The 20,339-nt window shown below is 48.3% G+C and overlaps 1 protein-coding gene across 1 annotated transcript in view; it reads right to left on the bottom strand.

Moving 5' to 3' along the window:
* Window positions 1-19,995, bottom strand: part of CPXM2 (carboxypeptidase X, M14 family member 2) — a 177,757-nt gene extending 157,762 nt beyond the window's left edge. The window contains exons 1-2 of the mRNA XM_068255048.1: window positions 19,687-19,995; window positions 14,832-15,197 (exon numbers count right to left, since the gene is read on the bottom strand). Of these exons, the coding sequence (XP_068111149.1) occupies window positions 14,832-15,153 (322 nt within the window). The 5' untranslated portion in view covers window positions 15,154-15,197; window positions 19,687-19,995. The remainder of the gene's footprint in view (window positions 1-14,831; window positions 15,198-19,686) is intronic.
* Between the last annotated feature and the right edge of the window lie 344 nt (window positions 19,996-20,339).

Below are 20,339 nucleotides of genomic sequence, written 5' to 3'. Positions count from 1 at the left end.
ATCAGATCTATGACATATTGTGATATATGAGATGTCCGCAGCCTGGGGGGATGCTGGCGAGGAGAGGAAGGGGGCGGAAACAGGGGGCGGACTCTATGGATCATACAGAGGAAAGCTGACTGTAAAATATTATCGCAAATTCCATCACAACGCAGGCAAGTCCACTACAAGTCCACTACAAGCCTCCGGGAGGGCAGAGAGCAGGGAGATTCTGTACTGCCATATATTTCTGAGAAATATACTGACACCCCATCATCAATACTTCACATCACAGGCAGCTGCAATGTGCAACCTCAACCAAAAAAAACAATTATTATTATGTATTTATATAGCACTATATCTTCTGCAGCACATTACAGAGTACATAGCCAAGTCACTGACTGTCCTCAGAGGGGCTCACAATCTAATCCCTACCATAGTCATAGGCTAATGTCCCACCATATTATTATTATGTAGTTATATAGCAGCGACATCTCCTGCAGCACATTACAGAGTACATAGTCATGTCACTGACTGTCCTCAGAGGAGCTCACAATGTAATCCCTACCATAGTCATAGTCTAATGTCCTACCATATTATTATTATTCTGTATTTACATAGCACTGACATCATCTGTGGGCGGGGTTAGTTTTAGGCATTAGGTAGGTAGTGTGTGCGGGTGGGGGGTTCGTTTTAGGCGTTGGGCGGGCAGTTACGGTTAGGCGTCAGGGGGAGGGTTCTGTGTGAGAGTAGGGTTAGGTTTGGCCATAGTAAAATATGAATATTTAACCACCAGCTCAGCTCGTCCATTAACGCCGTGGTGGATATCTCAGCCCCTGGTGGGTCTTTTTTTTTTTTTTTTTTTTTTAAAAACCATGCAGCTAGCACTTTGCTAGCTGCGTGTTTAATTTGATTGCCGCTGGTACGCGCCGCAAAAGAGCCCCCCCAGACCCTCAGCGCAGCCTGGCCAATCACCGCCAGGCTGCGCTATGGGGTGGATCGGGACTACCCCTGACGAGGGAAGCCCTAACAGGCCTAACAGGAAATCCTGTTCAGAGCGGGATTTTTTGTTGGGTATGATCGCCGGCAGCGATCGGAGTGGTGGGCGGAATGGCGCAGGGAGTGGGGAATCATGTAGCTAGCGCTGGCCAAAACTTAAATGGAACCTGAACGGAGAAGGATATGGAGGCTGCCATATTTATTTCCTTTTAACCACGTCACCTCCAAGGGTTTTCCCCTTAAAAACCACAGCATTTTTCACCTTTCAGTCCTGCGTCCATTCATCTGCCAATAACTTTATTAGTACTTATCACACTGAAATGAGCTATACATTGTTTTTTTCGCCACCAATTAGGCTTTCTTTGAGTACTTTTTGATAAGAATTATTTTATTCTTAATGCATTTTAAAGGGAATAATAAGAAAAAAAAATTGAAAAAAAATCATTTCTCAGTTTTTCTTGGCCATTATAGTTTTAAAATAATACTTGCTACCATAATTAAAACGCAAATGTTTTATTTGCCCATTTGTCCCGGTTTAAAATTTTTCCCTAGTACAATGTATGGCGCCAAAATTTTATTTGGAAATAAAGGTGTATTTTTTTCAGTTTTGCATCCATCGCTAATTACAAGCCCATTGTAACGATCGGTGAAGCACAGAGAGGATCTGATTACCGGTGATCTGCAGTATCACTGGGAATACAGATGTATACCAGATTATAAGTGATCTGCAGTATCACCGATAATCCGATATACCAACTAACCTCTGTTCACCTGAGTAGAGTGTAGTGTTTTGGTGTAACAGTAACACTTTGAGGACAAAGCCTCAGCGCAGTCAGGAGTACTGCACGTATTCCTTCCGCAGACCTGGACTCTCCAAGACGGGTGGAGTCAGACTGACAGTAGGAAGGATTGTCTGAAAGTAACCCTCAGGAGGAAGAGTCACTAACAGAACGGGGAACCGCCTCTAACAGTAAGGTCGGTTCTCGAGGTCGGACAAGCCAGGTCGTACACACACGGACAGATAAAGTACAAGATCAGGAGGCAAAGGCGGAGTCTAAGTACAGGCAGGGGTCAGCAACAGGGTATCAGATATATCGAGGCACAAGATCAGGAGGCAGAAGCAGGGTCTTAGGATGAGCCGGGGTTCGGCAACAGAGTATCAGAAATATCGAGGTACAAGATCAGAGTTCAGGAGGATAGTCAGGCAGGCAAAAGGTCAAAACAGATAATCACAATCAAACTAGTACTTTAAGCTATCAACAGAATCTAGCTAAGTGTAGGATTACAGCTCCAGCTGGTCCCGGCACACTTGCGGATCTGACTACGGATCTGGGTGCTCCCACGTATGTGATCGCAACGCCAGACACCAGAGAAATTACCAGCTAGCAGTATATATACACACACATCTTCCCAGCACCTCCCTAAGTGCTGGAACAATGAGGAGTGGAGCCAGAGTCAGCTGACCAGCCTGGTCAGCTGACTCACTTCTGGCTGCTATATAGGACCTGCCTTTGCGCGCGCACGCGCGTCCTTCTAAACCTGAAGGGACTACGAGTCCCAGCCACAGCAGCCCCGCTCTGCGGTGTCTCCGCAGCGGGGACATGCGCGCTAACCGCCGCGTCCGACGCGGCAGTTATTCCGCGCTCCGCCATGCCCTGCACGGGGACAGCCGCCCCTCCCCTTGCTTAGCCACATCGTGCGCGGAAAGAACCGCCTGCCGCTGACTCCTGGCAGCGGCTCTTCCGCGATTACTGACACCCATAATTTAAAAAGTAGCAGTAATATACCCTCTTGACATACATATTAAAAAAGTTCAGTCCCTAAGGTGACAATTTATGTATTTATTTTTTTTATTGTATATATTTTTTTTCACAACATTTTTTATTTGTGTAACTTTTAGGGAGTGTGGGAGGTAAGGGGTTAATTTTAAATGTAAATATAGGTCTTTAAAAAAAAATTGTGTAGGTGTAATTTTACTATTTGGCCATAAGATGTCAACGTGCATAACTTTCCTGTGCATACTATTACTACGCAAGCAGGAAGCAATGCGTGGACCTGTAAGTATCGGCTTTTGTGAATGACGAAGCCATCTCATTAATGCCAGCAATCATTCACACGGGGACTTAAATCAGTGAATGGGAACCGCTTTCCCCTCTAAAGATCAGTGGTGAGAACGAGTGTGGGAGTGCATGGCGGCAAGGGACGTAATACCTGCAAGGTGAAGAGGGATTCTGCAGGGACATAGATACAGGTGCTCCCCGGTTAACGAATGAGATAGGGACTGTAGGTTTGTTCTTAACCTGAATCCATTCTTAAAGAGACACAGAAGTGTCTAAAAAAAACTTTTTATTTAATAAATGTGTTTAACCTAAATAGCCCTAACTAAACTGCCGCATCCCCGCCGCTGTAAACTAATCGAAATCCCCCCTAACTCCCCCCTCCCTCTCCCCTGCAAAATCCACCACTTTCTTGGTCGTGGATTTTGCTGCCCTAAGCACTTCCGTGTGAGGCAGAGCTATGAGCTGCAGTCCTGCCTCACACGCGTCTGTCAGCGGCAGATCTCCGCCTCTCCCCCGCCCCTCTCAGCGAAGGTAGACTGGGAGAGGCGGAGATCCGCCGCTGAAAGACGCGTGTGAGGCAGGACTGCGGCTCATAGCCCCGCCTCACACGGAAGCACTGCCCGGATTGCCCCCCAGGGAGTTTGGGGGGATTTAGATAGCATACTGCGGCAAGAATGCGGCAGTTTAGTTAGGGCTATTAGGTTAAACACTTTTATTAAATAAAAAAAAGATTTTTTTTTTTTTTTTGAGACTTCAGAGTCTCTTTAAGTCGGAACACTGTGCCATCTCTGTCCCTGGTACCTTCTCTGTGCCTCCAGTGTCCCCCTCTGTGTCACCTCTGCCCTCTCTACCTGCTTATACAAGTTTAAAAGCCATTTTTTCTTTGAATTTTTTAAAATTTTCTCAAAAACTACAAGTCCAATTTGAAAAATTTAATTTTGACTTGTTCCCATGGAAACACAGAATCCATGCCATTCTTATCAGCGGGTCGTACGTAAGTCGGGCGTTCGTAAGTCGAGGCCTACCTGTACTCATCCCGGGGGAGGGCAAGTGGTTAAACAATACCAGTTGGGTGGCTGTCCTGTTGATCCTCTGCCTGTACCACATTTAGCCATAGACCTTGAACAAGCATGCAGATCAGATGTTTTTGACAAATATCTCACAAGATTAGCTGCATGCTTCTTTCAGGCGGGCGATTCAGACACTACTGCAGCCAAAGAGATCAGCAGGGCTGCCAGGCACCTGATATTGTTTAAAAGGAAATAAATATGGCAGTTCCTACATTTCTTTTAGGTCAGATTCCCTTTAAAGCACATTAGGAAGCACTCTGCCTGTTCAGCTGGGATATGTTTCTGCTTTGCTGGCATCTATCAACATAAAATATGATGTGCATTTCGCAAAGCTGGGATAAATATCCCAAAGCCATATAGAACAATTGTTGTCAATTTTGCAACAATAGCACTCCAGAATTTAGAACATGAAACAAGTCCCAATAAGAATGTGTGTTCACCATCTGGATCCCCAGCTTCCTCCTGGCAGATCATTCAGACGGTTCCCCTTAAGTGTCCTCCAGATGCATCCTTGGCACAGACTGACGGCACTGATAGATCACAGATTCCTGTGCAGGGCTACATTACACACAGTGCTGCCCACTGCAAAACTCTGCCTGACTGAAGCCTTAATGCCCAGGGGTGCTGCTAAGTTTTTGTGCCCCCCCCCCAAAAAGAAGAAAGCAGCGCACCAGTATAGGATAGGTAGGTAGACAAAGGTGCACACCTCCAGTATAGGTAGCCACCCCCATAAAGGTAGCCAAGGTGTCCCCTGCGGTATAGATAGCCTCCTCCTGCATAGGTAGCCACCACTAGTATAAGTAGCCAAGGTGCCCCCCAGTATAGGTAGCCAGCACAGTATATGTAGCAAGATTTCGACCCAGTGTAGGTAGCCACCCCAACTATAGGTAGCCAAGGTGCTCCCCAGTGTAGGTAGCCACCCCAGAATAGGTAGCCAAGGTGTCCCCGCAGTATAGGTAGCCACCCCAGTATAGGTAGCCAAGGTGTCCCCCCAGTATAAGTAGCCAAGGTGTCCCTCCAGTATAGGTAGCCACCCCCACTATAGGTAGCCAAGGTGCTCCCCAGTGTAGGTAGCCACCCCAGAATAGGTAGCCAAGGTGTCCCCCAGTATAGGTAGCCAAGGTGACTCGCATTATAAGTAGTCACCCCCAGTATAGGTAGTCAAGGTGTCCCTCCAGTATAGGTAGCCACCCCAGTATAGGTAGCCAAGGTGTCCCCGCAATATAGGTAGCCAAGGTGACTTGCAGTATAAGTAGTCACCCCCAGTATAGGTAGTCAAGGTGTCCCTCCAGTATAGGTAGCAACTCCCAGTATAGGAAGCTAAGGCGTCCCCTCAGTATAGGTAGCCAAGGTATCCCTCCAGTATAGGTAGCCACTACCAGTATAGGGTGCCAAGGTGTCCTTCCAGTATAGGTAGCCACTACCAGTATAGGGTGCCAAGGTGTCCTTCCAGTATAGGTAGCCACTCCCAGTATAGGGTACCAAGGTGTCCCTCCAGTATAGGTAGCCACTACCAGTATAGGGTGCCAAGGTGTCCTTCCAGTATAGGTAGCCACTACCAGTATAGGGTGCCAAGGTGTCCTTCCAGTATAGGTAGCCACTACCAGTATAGGGTGCCAAGGTGTCCCTCCAGTATAGGTAGCCACTACCAGTATAGGGTGCCAAGGTGTCCCTCCAGTATAGGTAGCCACTCCCAGTATAGGAAGCTAAGGCGTCCCCTCAGTATAGGGTGCCAAGGTGTCCCTCCAGTATAGGTAGCCACTACCAGTATAGGAAGCTAAGGCGTCCCCTCAGTATAGGGTGCCAAGGTGTCCCTCCAGTATAGGTAGCCACTCCCAGTATAGGAAGCTAAGGCGTCCCCTCAGTATAGGGTGCCAAGGTGTCCCTCCAGTATAGGGTGCCAAGGTGTCCCTCCAGTATAGCTAGCCACTCCCAGTATAGGAAGCTAAGGCGTCCCCTCAGTATAGGGTGCCAAGGTGTCCCTCCAGTATAGGTAGCCAAGGTGTCCCTCCAGTATAGGTAGCCACTCCCAGTATAGGTAGCCAAGGTGTCCCTCCAGTATAGGTAGCCACCCCAGTATAGGTAGCCAAGGTGTCCCCCCAGTATAGGTAGCCACTCCCAGTATAGGAAGCCAAGGTGTCCCTCCAGTATAGGTAGCCACTCCCAGTATAGGAAGCCAAGGTGTCCCTCCAGTATAGGTAGCCACTCCCAGTATAGGGTGCCAAGATGTCCCTCCAGTATACATAGCCACTTCCAGTATAGGTAGCCAAGGTGTCCCTCCAGTATAGGTAGCCACTCCCAGTATAGGTAGCCAAGATGTCCCTCCTGTATACATAGCCACTTCCAGTATAGGTAGCAGAGGTGTCGATCCAGTATAGGTAGCCACTCCCAGTATATGTAACTAATGGTGCCAGCCCAGTATAGGAAGCCAAGGTGTCCCCATCTCCCATATAAGGCATGGATGTAGCTTCCTGCTGCCTCCCAATCCCCAACTCTCACAGACCTGCAGATAAGTGGTGACCGGAAGAGAGGAAAGCAGCACGCAGTAACTGTACAGCACACTTCACCTGCAGAAAGTGAGCGGTGACTTTACTTTCACATCTGCAGTGGTCACCGCAGCGCTCTTTCCTCTACACATTGCCGCTGATATGAGGTCTGAGTGTGAGTGACAAGATGCAGTGGCAGCCTGCATGGGCAACAAGGGGTTAAAGAATGTTTAACTACTTAGCGACCGCCTAACGCCGATAGGCGGCGGCAGGTCGTAAGTGGATTTGCATGGAAACGGCTATTCCATGTCAGTTCACGGAGGGTGTCTCCGTGAACAGCCTGCGAGCCTCCGATCGCGGCTCGCAGGCTAAATGTAGACACGCGGGGAAGAAATCCCCGGTGTTTACGTCGCACGGCGCTGCTGTGCAGCAGCGCCGTACAGGAGATCGGCGATCTCCGGCCTCTGATTGGCCGGGATCGCTGGCATCTGATAGGATGAAGCCTATCAGAGGCGGTACACCACGGATTGCCATCCTGTGCCGCCCACAGGGAGAGGGAGGGAAGGAGAGGGAGGCCGAAAATCGATGCGGAGGGGGGCTTTGAGGAGCCCTTCCCCCCCGCTAGGCCTCACAGAGTGGTGGCGATCAGACCCCCCCAGCAGGACATCCCCCTAGTGTGGAAAAAAGGGGGGAAGTCTGATCGCCCTACCTCAATCCTGATCTGCGCTGTGGGCTGAAGAGCCCACGCAGCACAGATCAGCCAAAAATAGCCTGGTCCTTAAAGGGAACCTTAACTGAACAGGGGGGGGGGGGGGGGGGGGGGGTAAAGAGTTTCACTTACCTGGGGCTATTACCAGCCTCCTGCAGCAGTCCTGTGCCCTCGGAGCCGCTCTGGAATCCTCCGGTCCCCCGCTGTCACTTAGTTTCGTTTTTGACGACTCACCAGTCGGCCGGCTGCCATGCGTATTATTGGACGCATTCCCTACTGCAATTAGCTCTGTTGCGGACCACAACGCGTACAAAAATACGCGTTGCCACATTCCGCACGCGTAGATATGCAGCAACGCGTATTTTTGTATGCGTTGCGGTTCGCAACAGCGCTAATTGCAGTAGTGAATGCGTCCAATGCGTCCAATAATACGCATGGCGGCCGGCCGACTGGTGAGTCGTCAAAAACGAAAACTAAGTGACAACGGGGGACCGGAGGATTCCAGAGCGGCGCCGAGGGCACAGGACTGCTGCAGGGGGCTGGTAATAGCCCCAGGTAAGTAAAACTCTTTACCCTCCGTTCAGTTAAGGTTCCCTCTTAAGTGGTGGGAACAGGCCAAAAAACATAGCATTCCCAGCTTTATTTTTGTTGGAGATTCTTCTTTTGGTTTCCGGTTCCTGTCGCTACTTGTCCGTACAGCACCAGCAAACATCTGCCGCCATTTGTCGGACTCCTATTGTGCAGTAGTACTGTGAACCCGCATTGGTGCCTTAGGAGGATCTTCATTGGTCAGTTTCAGTGGCCAATCAAGAGCTGGCTTAAGCTTCAAGGAAGCTTTTCCGGGGCTCACAGTACTCCCGAGTGACAGTAGTTCTGGCAAGGGGCGGTGGATGTTGGGCGGCGCTGCTGGGTGAGTGGCATGCGGTCGGGAGTGCTCAGCTGCAAGGAGGTTGGGCACTGCAAGGAGGCTCCAGGGGTCTCCTTGGTAAAGAAGATTCCTGGTTGTAGTGGAAGACGTGCATTAGGAACTTTAGACCTATGCTAACGCTCATGTCTCAGCAGAATGAAAAGTGCAATGGGATAGGGTGTAAAGATCTCGCTGGGGATAAACTTGCCCAATCAAGTTTTTGAACACCCTGCCAGTTGCCAGAGCTGGAGCTAGATGTAATGGGGCCCTAGGAAAGGTACTAGATTTGGGGCACCTCTTGTGGTCTTTTGGCTAATGACATTTGGATCAGGTTACACTATCGCCTGATTTACGTCTGGTGAGTTTGCCAATTGGATCTGGCTCGTTATCTCCTAGGAGAAAATGTAAGAGCAAAAGTGAATTGGGTTGGGGGTCACCGTTTCTTGGCCCTCTCTTTGTAATACCTTTAAACATTCACTGTTGTGGATTGAGTCAACCTCAATAACTCCCTACCATATCAAAGTGTTTGCACATTCTTACAAAAGACCAAAGACCACGCCAGCGAAAAAAGTAAGCAGTTAAAATCTGACAGTCCATCTCCTCATGAGGGTTTTCTCTGGGTTTTCTTTGCTTTCAAAAGCATTCCATGAACGGCAGTTGCTAAGTCTAACTGACAAATTAGTATGAAAGTGAATAGGGAGGCTGGCTGGTATCTAGCTATTCTGACAGTTAATTGCCATTCAGGAAATGCTTCTGAAAACAAAGAAAATCCTGAGAATCCCCCATGAGGAGACGGCCTAGTCCAAAATATGTCGGTTCTGTCAAATTGTTACTGCTTTCTTTTTTAGCTGGAGTGGTCTTTTAAAAATAAACCCAACACCTTGATATCTACTTTCTGCCAGTTCATGCCCCCCAATGGGGGTCCGGTTGACAGAGAAGAGGCACGTTCTCCTGGAATTCAGATCCTCTTTGGTATCTGTAATGTGTGAATGTTACCATATGCAAAGGACGGTAATCGGTGGAATCTGACGTGTATTTGTCTTGGATCTGCCGGAGATCTGTGTCGAATTTAGACTTGGAATTTATTCTGAGAGGGTCTGCTAACGATATCACGGAAGACAAGTAGGATGTGGGCCGCCAGAGGTTAGATGGAGGTAATCTGCACCAATTTATTGGAAGGAGGAAATCCAGATGTTCCACTCATCTGTTCTGGAAGAGCAGAATTTTTCAAGGGATACTGACAGTGAACGTGCTCTGCAAACCATGGGTGATCTTCCGATAGGTGCCCACTAACGGTACAATTTTCAAGAAAGAATCGCCTAAGCCACAGGTGTCAATCGCAAGGCCCGCATGCCGAATGCGGCCCTTCTCGCCATATTATGTGGCCCTCAAGAGCTCTAAGTGTTTATCATTGTAAGTAGTAAAAGAACGAGAGCACACTGCCTTCCCATCCAGATGAGCACACCAATGACAGTGATTCTGAATAAATTATCTTGAGCCTGGGTGCACCAACAACCCACGGGACATCCCCAGCGAAATTAGCATGGGCCCCCTACTGGGATCCCCATCCTGACACATAACAGACAGGGCTGGTTCTAGACTCTTTGCTGCCTGAGGAAAAAGTTGAGGATGCACCCCCCCTCCCCCTCTGAATTGGAATGATCGCACAGCACCCGACAATTTGCACCGCATGTTATAGCTAAGGTGAGCCCCCCCCAATAAACACCCTCAGTAGGTAGGTAGCCAGTTGTTGTATAGGTTGGCCAGGTACAGTTGCCCCCAGTACAGGTTGGCCAGGTACAGTTGCCCCCAGTACAGGTTGGCCAGGTACAGTTGCCCCCAGTATAGGTTAGCCAGGTACAGTTGACCACAGTATAGGTTGGCCAGGTACAGTTGCCCCAAGTATAGGTTGGCCAGGTACAGTTGCCCCCAGTATAGGTTGGCCAGGTACAGTTGCCCCCAGTCTAGGTTGGCCAGGTGCACTTGCCCCAAGTATAGGTTGGCCAGGTGCACTTGCCCCAAGTATAGGTTGGCCAGGTACAGTTGCCCCCAGTATAGGTTAGCCAGGTACAGTTGCCCCCAGTATAGGTTAGCCAGGTACTGTTGCCGCCAGTATAGGTTGGCCAGGTACAGTTGCACCAAGTATAGTTTGGCCAGGTACAGTTGCCCCCAGTATAGGTTAGCCAGGTACAGTTGCCCACAGTATAGGTTAGCCAGGTACAGTTGCCCTTAGTATAGGTTGGCCAGGTACAGTTGCCCCCAGTATAGGTTGGCCAGGTACAGTTGCCCCCAGTATAGTTTGGCCAGGTACAGTTGCCCCCAGTATAGGTTAGCCAGGTACAGTTGCCCCCAGTATAGGTTAGCCAGGTACAGTTGCCCCCAGTATAGGTTAGCCAGGTACAGTTGCCCCCAGTATAGGTTGGCCAGGTACAGTTGCCCCAAGTATAGGTTAGCCAGGTACAGTTGCCCACAGTATAGTTTAGCCAGATACAGTTGCCCCAAGTATAGGTTAGCCAGGTACTGTTGCCCACAGTATAGGTTAGCCAGGTACAGTTGCCCACAGTATAGGTTGGTCAGGTACAGTTGCCCGCAGTATAGGTTGGCCAGGTACAGTTGCCCCCAGTATAGGTTGGCCAGGTGCACTTGCCCCAAGTATAGGTTGGCCAGGTACAGTTGCCCCCAGTATAGGTTAGCCAGGTACAGTTGCCCCCAGTATAGGTTAGCCAGGTACAGTTGCCCCCAGTATAGGTTGGCCAAGTACAGTTGCCCCAAGTATAGTTTGGCCAGGTACAGTTGCCCCCAGTATAGGTTAGCCAGGTACAGTTGCCCACAGTATAGGTTAGCCAGGTACAGTTGCCCCTAGTATAGGTTAGCCAGGTACAGTTGCCCCAGTATAGGTTGGCCAGGTACAGTTGCCCCAAGTATAGTTTGGCCAGGTACAGTTGCCCCCAGTATAGGTTAGCCAGGTACAGTTGCCCCCAGTATAGGTTAGCCAGGTACAGTTGCCCCCAGTATAGGTTGGCCAGGTACAGTTGCCCCAAGTATTGGTTAGCCAGGTACAGCTGCCCACAGTATAGGTTAGCCAGATACAGTTGCCCCAAGTATAGGTTGGCCAGGTACAGTTGCCCCCAGTATAGGTTAGCCAGGTACAGTTGCCCACAGTATAGGTTGGCCAGGTACAGTTGCCCCAAGTATAGTTTGGCCAGGTACAGTTGCCCCCAGTATAGGTTAGCCAGGTACAGTTGCCCACAGTATAGGTTGGCCAGGTACAGTTGCCCCCAGTATAGGTTAGCCAGGTACAGTTGCCCACAGTATAGGTTGGCCAGGTACAGTTGCCCCAAGTATAGGTTGGCCAGGTACAGTTGCCCCCAGTATAGGTTAGCCAGGTACAGTTGCCCACAGTATAGGTTGGCCAGGTACAGTTGCCCCAAGTATAGGTTGGCCAGGTACAGTTGCCCCCAGTATAGCTTAGCCAGGTACAGTTGCCCACAGTATAGGTTAGCCAGGTACAGTTGCCCCTAGTATAGGTTAGCCAGGCACTCTCTTCACTTCCTGTTTCTGCCTGGTGTTGCTTCCAGGTCTGCCGCAGTGTAATATTTACCTGCTCCAGTGATGTATTGTCTCTTCTGTTCCTCCTGGCAGTCGCACACTCTGTGCTTCCATACCTCCTTCGCCCGATCTCAGGTGCCAGAGGCATGAAGCATAGAGCATGTGGCTGTCAGAAATATCATCGGAGACTCGAAGCTGTAACTAGGTAACTATTACACTGCTCCACTCGCTACTCTGCAGAAGGGGGAGCAGCCGGCCCCCTTGGTCACTATAGTTACACCACTTAGTTGGAGACTGTTCAATAAATGTTAAATCTTAATGAATAAATTGGCTGTCGTAGACTATGTTTTAGATTTTGGCCCCTTATGTGATTGGGTTTGACACCCATGACTTAAGCAATCAGATAAATGCGATTGGATTCGCAAAAATTAAACCTTGTGGATGTCCCAAATTGTCTGTCAATGATTCTAATGGTGATAATTCAAACCACCACAAACCAGGTGGGTGTTGTGGATTTTTCTGAAGAACAGGCGAAACAGCCATCAGGCAAGCAGTGGCCCTGCACCCACCACTACACCACCCACCAGGTCTGTGCACTCGTCATGGTCACAAGCAATTTTATGAGCTGTAGGAAGGCTTCTGTACAATAAAAACCATAGTAGTGCTGGACCTTTGTCTTCCTTCCTTCATGTGTAAACTACGATACTGGGCCTGAGCCTATTCTAGACTTTCTGCTGCCTGAAACAAAGTTTGGAAGATAGAGTAGGGACACCAAGAGACAAAGATAGGATAGTATGTACTGGTAGTTGAAATGAAGTATGATAAAGTAATAAGCTATACTCACAAAGCAGGGTTACCTCCAAGGCAACCACTGCATAGGCAGGTGGGGAGATTAGACCTGACCCCTCTCAGGATTGAGAAGTCGCTCTCCATAGATGAGGAAAAAAAGGGTGGGGGGGGGGGGACACACCCCTCCACCAGGGGTGGACTTGATATAGCGTAGTATGGATACATAGGCGCCAAATGGGTAAAAGTATCTGAAAAGTTTAAAACGTGAGGAGGCAGTGGTGGACTTTCCTCCTTCCAGGCAGACACAAAAATTGCCAATATGTTTGTCAACAAGTGTATTTACATGCTTCGGGGGACACTGCAACGCATTTCGCAGGTTTGATCCCGCTTCATCAACAACGGAGCAATAGCATATGTGGTCAGTAGAAGAGCCAGGCACCTCTGACACACACACACACACACACACACACACGTGACCAGTAGCAGTGACCAATCAGATGTCACTGTTACTGATCGAGAGCAGTGATTTGTCCAATGAAAGTGTCGTGGTCCCACCTGCAAGACCATGATTGGTCAAGGCAGGTACCACCGGCCGAATGAGGACAGGGATTCGAAGATGCATGGAGGTAGTGTGTGTGGCAGGAAGGCGGGAGAATGGAGAGGAGGCAGGTGCCAGGCGGCCAAAACTGTTTGTCCAAACGCCGCCCCCTAGATTTTGCAGCCTGAATTATGGGATTCAGGTAGCTGCATGATAGGTCCGCACCTGGTCCTGAGCACGCTAACAAGGGGGCATAGCAATAGAGGGTGCAAAGGTTGTGACCGCATTGGGGCTCTTGGGCCAGAGGGACCTTGAAAGGCCCTCCCTCAACTGCAGTATTAGCTTTCTATTGGTCCTGTGCTCATAATCACTTCTATAGATACGTTGAATTGTGGTAATCATTAACAAACGGTTCCCCACCCCCTTCTTGCACCTCTGACGCTGTAGTTGCCATTGGCAGGTTTTGGTGCTCTGTATCAATTGCTATGTATAGAGTGCTTGGGGGGCCCCAATGTAAAACTTGCATCGGGGCCCACAGCTCTTTAGCTACGCCACTGAACGGGCCATGGTGGTGGTGGCCACCGACAGGGAACCTCTCGTGGTAGTGCCGACACCCTCTACATCTCTACTTTATACACTTTAAAGAAAGCTGGAGCAAAAGTGGAACAGTTGACCTTAGCAACCAATCAAAACCTGTTTCAGTTAAAGGACACCCGAGGTGAAAATAAACGAATGAAATAAACAATTGTATCTATCCTCATTCTCCTAAAAATGACTTTTTAAGATATTCCACAGTTTTATTTTATGTTTAAATCTACTTTTTAAGTTTTAGGTGTTTTATTGTTTATGCTCAATGACACATTCATTGAAGTATACCAGAGCTAAAATCTATGAACTACTGACCCTTTTAATCTCTTTCCTGCTTTCAGAAGCCATTTTCTGCTAGGAAAGTGTTTTATTGTTGGAATTTCTTATCAATTAGGGTCACACTGTAGTTACTTCCTGTCTGAGTCCGGACTGAGTCAGCCACTTACATACCTGATATTCAACTATTTCAGGCAGAGAAAGAAAAAAAGGAACACAGCATAGTTATTTGTGTGCTAGGCACTGTACATACACATGTCTATCTCATTATGTCACATGTCACCTCAGGTATCCTTTAACACATGATGCCTGATTGGCTGCTCTGAGAAAAATCTGCATTGCATTTCCCTTGATATTCCAAAGGTGGCATACTCCATTAGGTTTGGCCAGGTACTGTTCATGAGCTAGTTAAACTGCAATTCTTTTGATTTGATCTGAATTGATTGTTACAACTCTTCTGGATTCCCAGGACAGTATTTCAACCTATAAAGACCCAGGCTTCACACAAACAGTATCTTTTTCTACACCTCTCTCTACGCATTTATAGGAAGGAATTAAGGGGTGTCTGGCCTGGTAATAATGTGTATATCCCTTACCCTTATAGACTTGTATTGAGAAACAGTACTTCTGTACACAGCCTATCAATTTGTCATTTGTCACAGCACTAGGGGGTCATTAAGGAGGATGGGAGGTAGAAAACCTGGGTAGCTACCAAGCACAGTTTAACTATCACTTGTTTAGTGCAGGTGAAGAAAACAAACAACACAGCTGATTGGTTGCCATTAGCAACACAAGCACTTTAAAAAAAAAAAGTTTTAAATCTGTCAAACTTTACTGCTATCTCCTTACAGCCACTGACAGTTTAAACACATAAAACTTGCCTGGCTTCTGTAGAAGGACTTTCTCCTCCTTCTTGTTAATCTTCTTAGGTTTGCTGATGTCTTTCTTGGGTAACGGGTAGCTCTCCTCTCTCGTGTCTTGGCTCTCATGTATGATCTCCACGTAGGGCTCGGGGGTCCACTGCTCCTCTCCCCCATGCTCCAGGGGTGTCTGTATCTCCTCAGGGTCCGGGTAGGAGTAGTAATGCTCCCTGGCCACAATTTCCTGGTGGTAATAGTCCTGCTCATCGGGGGGCCTGGCGAGGGACCCGTGGACGATCAGAAACCCTGAGATCCATAAGATGAAGTCACGTGCGTGTGCCATCTCTGGGACGCCTGGAGGGTCTCGTAGCAAAAATAAATCTCCAGCTGTAGAGGAGGAGGAGGAGGTAGATGTCATATGAAGTTCAGAAAATAAATGGAGGAAATGTTGCATAATACTTCTCAAAGCGCACAATCGTCATTCTCTAGTATAGAATTCCAGTCACCGTGGGCCCTGTGCTGCACCCTTTCAGGTACTTCTGACACCTTTAAACTGTGTTCTTTAACTTTAAGAACCACTCCAGTGAAAAAAGTAAGCATTCAAAGAGAACCCCTGACCAAGAATTGAACTTCATCCCACTCAGTAGCTGATTGCCCCTTTTACATGAGAAATCTATTCGTTTTCACAAATGGATCATCAGGGGGCTCTGTATGGCTGATATTGTGGTGAAACCCCTTCCACAGGAAACTGTCAGGACCATGGCCCTGGCAGTTTCCTGTCTGTGAACCTCATTGCATTGTGGGAAATAGCTGTTTACAGCTGTTTTCCAACTACCAAAAAAGCAAGCAGCAGCTACTTCCAGTGACATCACCTGCCAGCAGTAAAAATGTCACCATGTGAATAAATGTCAGAATGTAAATCAGGGAGAGGAAAGCTTTTACAATGGGCAATACATAATTATTGAAAAAATGAAGCACTTTTTTTATTACATTATTTTCACTGGGGTTCCTCTTTAAAATATATCAGAACTGACAGGTGTTGGAGGATTCTCAGGGCTTTCTTTGTTTTCAAAAGCATTTCCTAAATGGCAGTTGCTAAGGCTAACTGCCAAAATTGTGTGCAAGCGAGTAGGGAGGCTGGCTGGTATCTCACTATTTTGGCAGTTAAACTGCTGTTCAGGAAATGCTTTTGAAAACAAAGAAAAACCTGAGAATCCCCCATGAGGAGATGGGCTTATCCAAAACCTGTCGGTTCTGTCAGATTTCACCTGCTTATTTTTTTTCATGGAGTGAAAAGTCTTCTTGAATTCTCTGTTTTTGTGTGTCTGCACTATTTTTCAGCTCTGTACCCCTGCTATTAGCACCTTGGCGCAGCCAGAGTATTGGGTATTGGTTTTACCACTGCAGTTTCTGACTTTGAGGCCCTAAGAAGCATGGAGCCCTAGGCAGCTGCCCAATGGAAGCACCAGCCCTGAATCCCAGGCTCATTCGAAAACATTTGATCTAAACTTACGTATGAATCCACTCGATCAATCTAAATTGGAATACATTACAGTCCTAGCTGAATGACATCCTGGCCTTGTGTGCCTGATGAAGGTAATGTATCCCTCACACAAATACCAAGCTGAATTCTCCATAACAGAAAAAAAGGGAAAACTCTACAATAGCTGCAGCAAATGGGTGGAGCTGTGAATAAAATTGATAGGTGGATCTGTGCATACAAGCATGGGTGGAGCAGTGAACACAAGCAATGGGAGGAGCAGTGAAAACAAGACATGGGTGGAACAGTGAACACAAATGATGGGTGGAGCTGGGACAGAAGACATGGGTGGAGCTGGGACAGAAGACATGGGTGGAGCTGGGACAGAAGACATGGGTGGAGCTGGGACACAAGGCATGGGTGGAGCTGGGACAGAAGACATGGGTGGAGCTGAAAACACAAGACATGGGTGGAGCTGAGAACACAAGACATGGGTGGAGCTGAGAACACAAGACATGGGTGGAGCTGAGAACACAAGACATGGGTGGAGCTGAGAACACAAGACATGGGCGGAGCTGAGAACACAAGGCATGGGCGGAGCTGAGAACACAAGGCATGGGTGGAGCTGGGACACAAGGCATGGGTGGAGCTGGGACACAAGGCATGGGTGGAGCTGGGACACAGGACATGGGGGGAGCTGGGACACAAGACATGGGTGGGGCTGGGACACAAGACATGGGTGGAGCTGAAAACACAAGACATGGGTGGAGCTGAGAACACAAGACATGGGTGGAGCTAAGAACACAAGGCATGGGTGGAGCTAAGAACACAAGGCATGGGTGGAGCTGGGACACAAGACATGGGCGGAGCTGATAACACAAGACATGGATGGAGCTGAGAACAAGGCATGGTTGGAGCTGGGACACAAGACATGGTTGGAGCTGGGACACAAGGCATGGGTGGAGCTGGGACACAAGGCATGGGTGGAGCTGGGACTCAAGGCATGGGTGGAGCTGGGACACAAGGCATGGGTGGAGCTGGGACACAAGGCATGGGTGGAGCTGGGACACAAGACATGGGTGGAGCTGGGACACAAGACATGGGTGGAGCTGGGACACAAGACATGAGTGGAGCTGGGACACAAGACATGGGTGGAGCTGAGAGCACCTCCACTCCCCCCACACACTCCCCCAGGAATTCCCTCAGAGGTGGGGCAGGGCATAGTGAGAGGAGGAGCTTAATGAAGTCTAGTTTGCAGCTGAGGGAATGCTGGTAGGCGGGACCTGGATACTCTCAGGCAAGCAACACCATGGGGCAAATAAAGGAGGCTACACTATCTGGTGCTGAGCAGCCCTTTTAGGACTTAGCAAGTGCAGTCACCATACCAGGCTGGGTTTCTGGATGGAAGACAGAGGAGGTTATAAGTGATCTAGTAAACCTGCGCTGGATATTTTTTAATTGTCTACTATTGGGTGCCAAAAGTGTTCATCCCTTGTCTGGGTCATATCAGAATATTTCTGAAAAGCTAAAGATTTAGCTGTTGCATAAATACGTATGTATGTATAAATACGGGCGGCCCTAGATGTATTAGGGATAAGATCTTGCTGTTTGCGCTACAAGTGACTGCTGTTAAAATATCCAACAGCTTTCATGCATAAACTGCATGCATATGCTAAACGGGCACAAGATGGCGCTGTGAAAAATCTGCTTATTGAGCCAACAATTCCTGCATTGCACTGATGAGGACCAACAGTACGAAACAGGCTGTCTGCATGTGGGGTTGATGTCGCTCTGTAAAATGTATAAGCTATAGGCATGCTATACACCAGCGGTCCTGAATGTGAGCCTGGCTTTCCAGGGCATAAAGAGAAAATTTGCATATTCAGTAGTAATGCATTGTGGGAGACCACAGTCGCTCACTTAAAGCTGAATTATTGCAAATACCTTCTGTTTTAAGAAGGCAAATTACACTGAACATTGCTTTTTAGTTGAAGGGCTTTTCAGTCTATTTTATCCCCCTATACTTTCCAGGTGGTTTGGGTCACCCCGAGCTGCTTGGTTACTCTGTTGTACTGGTCCAAGCCCCTATCCCATACAGCCATATCAATCCCTGCCATGTACTGAGGAGGACCAAAGGTCTGAAACAGGCTGTCTACATGTTGGGTTGATGGGGCTTAGTAAAATGTATAAGCTATAGGCTTGCTATACACCAGTGGTCCTGGATGTAAGCCTGGCTTCAGGGGGATAAAGAGATCATTTGCATATTCAGTAGTGATGCATTGTGGGAGACCACAGTCACTCACTTATTGCTGAATTATTGCAAATACCTTCTGTTTTAAAGAAAACCTGTAAGAAAGAAAACCTTCCCTGGGGGGTACTCACCTCGGTAGGAAGAAGCCTCCGGATCCTATTGAGGCTTCCCCCGTCCTCCTCGGTCCCACGGCGGCTGAGCTAAAACTCCCTGAACAGCGGGGATGTAAATATTTACCTTTCCTGGCTCCAGCGCAGGCGCAGTATCGGCTCTCCACTCAGAGATAGGCGGAAATAGCCGATCTCCGTCGGGCCGCTGTACTGCGCAGGCGCAAGTCTCCTGCACCTGCGCAGTGGAGCGGACCCGACGGAGATCGGCTATTTTCGTCTATCTCTTAGCGGAGAGCCGATACTGTGCCTGCGCTGGAGCCAGGAAAGGTAAATAAATCAGCGCTTGTCGAGGGAGGATTCCGGGACACTTCAGGGGAGCCAGTGCTGGATTGCCTGCAGCTACAGGGGAGGGGGAAGCCTCATTGGGTCCCCCTCCCGAGGTGAGTACCCCCCAGAGGACGTTTTTTTCAGTACAGGGTCTCTTTAAGAAGACAAACTACACTGAGCGTTGCCTATAACTGCAACTGAATAGAAAGCGCAAACGATAACATTTCAGCTTTAGCCAAGGTATTCTGATATGACCCAGCCAAGAGTTGTAAACTTTCTGCCACCCAATAGCAGTACATATTTTAATAAATAAAATCCAGATTTGCTGGACCACAAATGTTCTCCGAAATACTCCCCAGTTCTCCAGCTGTAAATAATCAACCCAGAGTTCCGCTCCACGTTAAATCCGACGTGTTTCAAGAAAAACACACTAGAAAGACCCAGAAATAACGAATCTTGTATAAATAAAAAAATGACTTCTAAAAAAATAAATTTGGAATTCCGTAGGTAAAGATTTTCCAGGGACAGGACTTCAAAGCCAGGGACAGAAGGAGGCTCGCTCTGTCTAGGAGTCCAGTGCGTTGAAATTTCAGGATATTAAATTTCAGACCCTCTGCAGAAAAGTGAGTGACAGGTATGTATATAACACGTAACTAGAGAAAAACCAGCTCTAGCAAAAGAGACTGAGGCTCCCCTGTTAGGACTTACCCAGAGGGACTACTGCAACCTTCCACCCAGAGGTCCCTCACACAGCGCAAGGCTCAGGTAGGTCTCTTCTCAGGAGGGTGAAGTCTTGGTGAAAGGAGAGCTGTTTGCCTCCTGTGACAGAGGTGTGCATCTTCTCAGAGGAATCCCCAGTGTAAAGTTTGTCTCTTGTCAGGCTTTCTCTTTCTTGGAGGGACAGACTTAACTTTTAGCCCCAAGACACTGAATAGTTCAGGCTGGTCGTAGAAGTGTGAGCAGAATATTTTGCAGAGCAGTGTGTGGAGTGAGTAGCAGCTGGGCTGTGTGCACTGGGCTGGCCGAATCCTGAATAGAGAGCACACCACACAGACAGATGTTTGGAGGTAAGACTGCCAGAGTGTAGAGTGAGGGGAAGGCGGTAGCTCTCTGGGAGAGGCACAGATGACTGACTGAGCTACACACTCTGCCTTCACAGATAAGACAATGAGAAGAGCGACACACTGGCCGGAGGGCATGCCTGAAATCGGGGCGCGAGGAAAAATGGGCGCCATTTTTGTTAATAAAATTATCGTTAATATCTACTGATATGTTTTTAAATCATTAAATATTCTTCGTATAACCCTAAAACCCCCCTTCCTGACACCTAACCTTAAAGCCCCCATTCCTGACGGCTAACC

This window comes from Hyperolius riggenbachi, chromosome 10, assembly GCF_040937935.1.
Source record: "Hyperolius riggenbachi isolate aHypRig1 chromosome 10, aHypRig1.pri, whole genome shotgun sequence".
Classification (NCBI taxonomy): Eukaryota; Metazoa; Chordata; class Amphibia; order Anura; family Hyperoliidae; genus Hyperolius; species Hyperolius riggenbachi.
This window is presented reverse-complemented; position numbering and strand designations above follow the sequence as displayed.